Source organism: Phytophthora infestans, genomic scaffold, assembly GCF_000142945.1.
Source record: "Phytophthora infestans T30-4 supercont1.54 genomic scaffold, whole genome shotgun sequence".
NCBI classification, from domain to species: domain Eukaryota; phylum Oomycota; class Peronosporomycetes; order Peronosporales; family Peronosporaceae; genus Phytophthora; species Phytophthora infestans.
In genome coordinates, this window is record NW_003303705.1 from 877,953 (window position 1) to 885,735 (window position 7,783).

Genomic DNA, 7,783 nt, shown 5'->3' on the forward strand with positions numbered 1-7,783 from the left:
AGTTAGTGCTTCGTCCATCTTGGCTCTGGGTGTGATGCTCGCGGCCAAAACTCCCAGGATCTCGTCTCCCCCTTTCGAACATTTCACGATCTCCAGTGTCCAAGGTGAGCGTAAAGCTGCCCATTGTCCCAACCGTCCTTGAAGACCGGCCGACTTGAACAACCAAGCGAGCGTAGAGTGTCGAGCCAAGATCCGGATGGATCTTCCCACCAGCAGGTTGTAATTAAGATTCAACACCCGCAGGAGCGCGAGTATCTTCTTCTCCACCGCTCCGTAATTCAACTCATTCGGCTTTAGCGTTCGGCTGACGAAGGTGACCGGATGGCAGATCCCCTCATGTTCTTGTACCAAAACCGCTGAGACTGCCCAGTCACTAGCATAGACTATCACCGTAGGTTGACGTCCCGGATCGAAATGGCGGAGGATGGGCGTCGTCGCGATCATGTTCCTTAGCTCCACGAACGCGTGCTGAGCTCGAATCCACCGAGGCTCCACCTTTTCCGAGCTCTCCTCCGTCGTCTCTGTCCAGATTGGATTCTCTCCCCGTTGGTCCTGGGGTGGATCCAGTTCCTGTTTTAGGTCGTCTTCTGGCGTCGTACTACTTGGGATCCCGTCGTGGATCCGGGATCTCTATAGCCGCTGAGCTCAACGGCCGCCTGAAGAGTCGGTAGAGATCCGAAACGACTACATTTCACTAGATATTTGTATGAGAAGCATAGGATTAAATAGGAGGAGCCGAAAAGGCTCCCAGAAGATAACAGAGCAGAATTTTCCTAGTCCAAGACAAGTGTACACTTTTCCGGTAAGTCCCTGCATAGGGCTGGATTATGCCTGCCGTCAATACTCGAGAGGCATAGCTTGTAGAGTATTGACTGGTAGCGCCAAGAGATTAGGTCGGTCCGGGTAGGACAAAGTCTCGCTACGCGCGAAAGAAAGTCCCGCATACTCAGCGGGCCGGTACGTCGGATAGCCCGGGTGCCGTAACACTTCTAGCTGAGCAGCCTCTGCGCTCGGTGACCTGTAAAAGCGCTCGCGCGCCGTCGTCCATCCTTTGGTGGAGGGCACAGGGTTGTGAACGAGCTCAGCCGAACCAAACTCGGCGGAGTCTCGGAAGTGATCTGACTTGGTTAGTCGGAACCGAGTGGAAACGAGCCACTCGTCTGTCCCGGAAGGGCCGGACCGCGAGGGGACCACCCTCTGCGCAGGCCATACAAACCGCCGACCTAACTCGGCGATTCGTTGTGGTTTGTGTAAGGAATCCACATCTGACGATATTTGTGTGTTCTACTACACCACAACAGGGATTTCCAGATTCGACCATACGCCGACCTACTTTAGGTCAAGAATCGGCTTGGTCTGATAACCCAGAGCTTAGGAGCCAAGGATCACGGTAAGTACTCGGCGATCTGTCCGGATATGCTATCCGGATAGCCGCTGAGCTCAACGGCCGCCTGAAGAGTCGGTAGAGATCCGAAACGACTACATTTCACTAGATATTTGTATGAGAAGCATAGGATTAAATAGGAGGAGCCGAAAAGGCTCCCAGAAGATAACAGAGCAGAATTTTTCTAGTCCAAGACAAGTGTACACTTTTCCGGTAAGTCCCTGCATAGGGCTGGATTATGCCTGCCGTCAATACTCGAGAGGCATAGCTTGTAGAGTATTGACTGGTAGCGCCAAGAGATTAGGTCGGTCCGGGTAGGACAAAGTCTCGCTACGCGCGAAAGAAAGTCCCGCATACTCAGCGGGCCGGTACGTCGGATAGCCCGGGTGCCGTAACACTTCTAGCTGAGCAGCCTCTGCGCTCGGTGACCTGTAAAAGCGCTCGCGCGCCGTCGTCCATCCTTTGGTGGAGGGCACAGGGTTGTGAACGAGCTCAGCCGAACCAAACTCGGCGGAGTCTCGGAAGTGATCTGACTTGGTTAGTCGGAACCGAGTGGAAACGAGCCACTCGTCTGTCCCGGAAGGGCCGGACCGCGAGGGGACCACCCTCTGCGCAGGCCATACAAACCGCCGACCTAACTCGGCGATTCGTTGTGGTTTGTGTAAGGAATCCACATCTGACGATATTTGTGTGTTCTACTACACTATACGAAACCTCAGCGGCTGTTGGGATGAGTTCGCGGAAGACTCAGCGACCCTTGGAAGACACGTTCACAGTCTGGGACAGGGCGCGGACCGTTAAAGATACTCATGCGACGGTGCAGACGACGCTTGGCATGCAAGAAGATCCATAACGGATCATTGCTCACTTGATATTTGTATACTTGATTAGGACTTCTCATTAGGAATAGACCCGAAAGGGTAAGCTTAAATACAGAACAGAATTCCCACTCAAGCACACAGAGCGACGTCCGGCTTCAATGTAAGCGTCTGGTCAAGCTTGTTTGAGTGTGTTATGTCTGTCGGTGAACTCGAAGCTCTGTAGCGAGGGTTCATTCGGCAAGGCCAAGAGACTTTGTGTATTGGCCGATTACTATCGGGAGGTTTTACGTGACGGCTTATTGTTGCCTATTTGCACGACTGGGAGTGCTTGAACTGCATCCCTTTTATTCTTCCAACCGAGTGTTGAACACTCGGTGATCTCGTAAAAGACTTACCCGTGCCTGGTACCCTTCCGCTGTTGGGACCACGAGGATTCAAAACACCGACTAGCGTTTTCCGGGCTAGTAGCGTGTTCTTATGTTTACTGGCTGGCCTATATAAGTAGTTTACAAGGTCCAGTTTGTCCCGGTGCAAGGGCAGAACTGGGGTCTTCAGGTCCGCCCGAACGATCGTTTACTATCCTAGTAGACGTATTGTTGTGGGACGTCCTAACTACATTTGTAGCTAGAGTTCACGTGGAAATTCCAACACCACAGCAGTGCGTCCACCACAACCCCGAACGTTCTGTCAGCCACACTCTGTGCCTCAACAGCCCTTTCGTTCGTCTTTGTCTTGTCGCTGACTGTACTTTCAGCCCTCGACTATCTTTCGTCTCTCGTCACACTCCTTAATCTACTTGTCTCGTCCTTTGCAAATTCAGAAGTACTCACCTCCTTGCTCTTCTTGCCGTCTAACGCTACCGGTCGCGACGGCTCGCCGTCTAAGATCTCCGTCCTAACCGTGCGTCCGTTGTGTCCGTTGGGCTCCTTCCACCCTTTGGTCGCATGTTCTCCACGTTGAAGCTGGCTACGTGCCAACGTACACTCTTCCGGAAGATCTTCGGTAGACCACGCCATCAACTTGTTACAATACCTTGAGGTTATCCTGAACCTTGTCACTTGTCACCGCATCATACAAGTGAATTATGCTTCTCCCGTGCTTGGCAATGCGATACGAAAAAGTGTAATATCGTTTTGAAAAGCGTTGCATAATACTTCATACAAACACAGACTAAAAATAGACTGAAATAAACTCAAGAAAAACCAAAATACAATGCATGTAAGAAATCAAGTTTACCATCGTCTACTGGCAGCAGATTAAGCCTACTACTACGTTTCGCCTTAAAAAACGTCGAGAGGCGCGACGTGAAGCGGTAGCACAGAAGAAATGAAACAGTTATTGTTAATGCCCAATGCATTTTTGTTTTGTTTTACTGCAACTCTAATAGCACTAACTACGGGTTGTGTTTCATTATAGACTTGCGAGCATACCTGAAGTGAGGCAGCGTTTCTACGGGCTTGGATTTATAAGCAACAACTGGTGATAAGTGATCCTCAGCAATTTTGGTCCGCAAATTATCGAGTCGGCTATTTTAAAATATTAAATATTCTATTTTAAGGGACATGTAGTACATGATGACTGTCGGATAAAATGGGAAAATGTCAAAACATGTATGGGTACACCAAAGGTTTGCCAAAAGGTGTACTATGCACAGCCCTCGGGATGCGCAAGCCACGTTTCATACCGACACACGTTCTGACGCAGTTTTTATTCAAAGCTCTGTGGCGCATACGGCTATATACCGGGGTTTTGGCAACCCGCTCATTCTAAGCCAATTCGGTCGGACCTTCGAACAATAAAACGCATTGTTCATACACCTACTGAATACCGATAATTTCAAAATACACCTTCTGACGATATTATCACCTTTTGGCAAACCTTTGGTGAATGTTGACATTTTCCCGGAATACAATACCCGGCGCTATGTTCAAATGCACTTCGGTTACAGGTACATGCATCGAAAAGCTCAAGTGTCGACGAATTCATGCAGTCGCATTTTACGGTGTTTGACCGAGGATACCACTTACAAAAACCAAATGAAAAGACCTTAATAGGATCGTGTTTTGAAACATCATGCAGTTTGGGCGATCTTGAATTTCGGCAGACCCATCCTCTTTCGCTACTTCAACGACGTGCATGTGTCACTTATCTGGTTGAAAGTTTTAAGGGCCATTTTTATGTACTCAGTACATTGTACTGTACCAGTACCGATCTTTACGGGGTACAGTGTGCTACTGTACCTGAATCCTCTGCTTACTCAGATCCGGATTTTAGGAGGCGCTACATGTACAGTACTGCACCCCGTTTTCGTGAGGGTGGACCATATAGGATTTGCAAGTAAATCATATTTTAGCTTACAAGCTTCAGTTTATTTGGATTTAGTTTCATCACATCCGGAAGTTTATCAGAGGTCCAAGGGCGCGAAAACGGGGTGCAGTACTGTAATTGGAATTAGCGGTTCTGATAATGCAAGAGAAATCAGAAACGTGCCCCCAGTTAAAGTAGCGGATTGTTCCATTCTATTAATAAAGCTGCCCATTTTTAGCTTATACCCATATTTTTGCGCTGTTGACGGCGCGTACGAAAACATAATTGACAGGAATCATTCGCCATGTGGCTGCGCAACACTGCTTGTCGGCGCCACGCCCGCCTGCCTTCACTTCTCAAGTGTCTTCGTCATCCTCAAGTTGCCGTGCTCCTCGTTACTCCTTCGTCCTTACTCTCTACCATGACCCCGGCAACGTCGTTCGTGGGTGCTATCGATCAGGGCACCACCAGTTCGCGATTCATCGCGTTCGACCACAGCGGCAATATCGCGGCGACGTACCAGTTGGAGCACAAGCAAATTTACCAGCAGCCAGGCTGGTGCGAGCACGATGCCGATGAGATCACACGTAACGTCGAGGTGTGTGTGCGCGAAGCGCTGGTTAAGGGCGGCATCGATCTCTCGCAGCTGCAGGCCGTAGGCATCACCAACCAGCGCGAGACGGCGCTCATCTGGGACCGTGTCACTGGCAAGCCGCTCTACAATGCCATTGTCTGGCACGATACGCGCACTACGGAGATCGTGCACCGGCTTAAGAACGGCGAGGGTGAGGGCTTCATGGGCACGGGTGCAGACCGATTTCGCGCCATCACGGGCTTGCCAATTGCCACCTACTTCTCGGCCGTGAAGATTATGTGGATGCTCGAGAATGTTCCAGGCTTACGCGCCAAGGCTGAGGGTGGCGATGCCATTTTCGGCAACATGGACACGTGGCTCATCTGGAAGCTTAGCGGTGGGGTGGAAGGAGGCGTGCATGTGACGGACGTGACCAACGCGTCCCGAACGAACCTCATGCGCCTGGATACGCTTCAGTGGGACGACGCCATTCTAAAGTGCCTCAACATCCCCAAGTCCATGCTGCCGGCTATTCGATCCAGCTCGGAGGTTTATGCATCTGGTCACAAGGACAGCGTGGTCCCCGGCATCCCCATTTCAGGAGACTTGGGTGACCAGCAGGCGGCCCTCTTCGGCCAGACGTGTTTCTCTCCCGGCGAGGCCAAGAACACGTACGGCACGGGCTGTTTCTTTATGATGAACACGGGTACCAAATCACACACCCCTACTAAGGGCCTCCTAACCACCATGGGCTACAAGATCGGCGACCAACCCGCGGTGTACGCGCTTGAAGGATCCATTTCGTACGCTGGCTCGCTAGTTCAGTGGCTGCGTGACAACCTTAAAATGATCAGCAGCGCACCCGAGGTCGAGGAGTACGCCAAGCAGGTGAAGGATAACGGTGGCGTATACCTCGTGCCAGCGTTCTCCGGTTTGTTTGCGCCCCGCTGGCGTGATGACGCTCGTGGTGTCATGGTCGGTCTAACCTCGTACGCCACCCGCGAGCACATTTGCCGGGCTGCACTGGAGGCCACGGCGTTCCAGACGCAAGAGGTTGTGGCAGCCATGGAGGGAGACAGTGGCGTGCACCTGACTAAGCTCAAGGTGGACGGTGGCATGGTGGTGGACCAAACACTTATGCAGTTCCAATCTGATGTGTTGAACGTTCCTGTTGTGCGCCCTGTGGTGGCTGAGACGACTGCCCTGGGGGCTGCGTACGCCGCTGGTCTTGCTGTGGGCTTCTGGAAGACAGTGGAGGAACTACGCGAGAATTGGCAGGTGAGTGCCACGTGGGAGCCGGATATGGAGCCAGAAAAGCGTGGCCATTTCATCCACCAGTGGAACAAGGCTGTTGAGCGTACACTCAACTGGGAAGAGCAGGAATAAATCGCTTCAGATACCCAAAGCAGTAGATTATAATGCGATTAGTGCTGAGGTTTTGCAGCAAGACTTGAATGTGACTCACAATTCACGCTCGACTATCGAGTTGAAGGTGGCTAATGTAATGCACATGTATCGGCAGCTACTACAGTAATACTGTAGAGATACTTGTAGCCAATTGTGCAGCAACAAGTACTGTACTGAAGTAGATTTTTTTTCGAGCCCAAGCATTGAAATATTTTGCAGCGTAGCTAATTGGCTACCCCAAAATACTTTTGCAGCGCAACAAAGACTTTTTCTGCGGCAAGTCTGCCTGACCATCGCGAGCAATGCCCGTGGCTTGGTCAGAGTCTCTGTCCAAGTCCACGCGAAGTTTTTCGATTTCTCTCCAGGTGCAGTGATTTTTGTATCGAACTAATGGCCCCTAAAAGTCTTAATTGGACAAACAGCTCTTACTTTTTTCACTATTGAACTATATGCGCACATTTTATAATCTCAAATAAATAGAAAAAATGTGTTCATTTTAGCATTTACGTTATACCAATGAAAAGAGCGCAAAAAATGACCCCTCTTGGTTCACATTAGCAAACTTCACGCCCAAGTCCGATGCCGTGCGGAAAGCGTCTAATCGCAGAGGATTGTGAGTGCATTAAGGTCTACAAGTAGTGGTGTGAAGGTTCAGGCGCTGAACCTTTGTGAACCTCCCGTTACCTCTGCATCCGGAGGTACCCCTGAAAGGTATCTGAATCCCTTCAAACCTACTTCAACTACCTTCTACATCCTCAATGGTACATCGGCGTTAAACTATGCACATACTATATTCAAGTGTTTTGTTCAAGCTGTGTGTTATCTGAGAAGGCGATCATCATTTTCCGATACCTATGGAGGCACAGCAGCACTCGCGGCGCGAGTCGCGCGGCCATCACACGCCACGTCCTCTCCGTACGCCAGCGCCTCGGCGTGTGCTTTCTTACGATGACGAAGTGCCTACTGCAGTGCCAGCTTCCGTCTCGGCTCAACCATCGAGGTCGTTCTCTCGACAATCGCACCAGTCCCAGCAACAACTCTCGCTGCAAACGCGGCCACAGCAGCTCTGGCAAGCGCAACCTCTCCATCTCTGGCAAGCACACCAGCCACAGGTGCAGGAGCGGCTCACCCAGCATCCACAGCAATTCTGGCAAGACCGACAGTCACAGACGCAGCACTGGCAGCATCAGACACAGGAATAATTCTGGCAATACCAGTCGCCACAGCAACCCCAGCACCCATGCATCCGCCCTCCTGTTCTCGAAAACGAAGGTGCCGTCATTGACGTCC

General features: G+C 51.0%; 1 protein-coding gene across 1 annotated transcript; it reads left to right on the forward strand.

The window, feature by feature from the left end:
• Positions 1–4,879: 4,879 nt before the first annotated feature.
• On the forward strand, positions 4,880–6,564 carry PITG_17445 (glycerol kinase 1; the record flags this gene model as incomplete). The annotated part of the gene is made up of 1 exon (XM_002896705.1): positions 4,880–6,564. One exon carries the CDS (start codon positions 4,934–4,936, stop codon positions 6,470–6,472), a length of 1,539 nt encoding a protein of 512 aa, XP_002896751.1.
• Positions 6,565–7,783: the final 1,219 nt, after the last annotated feature.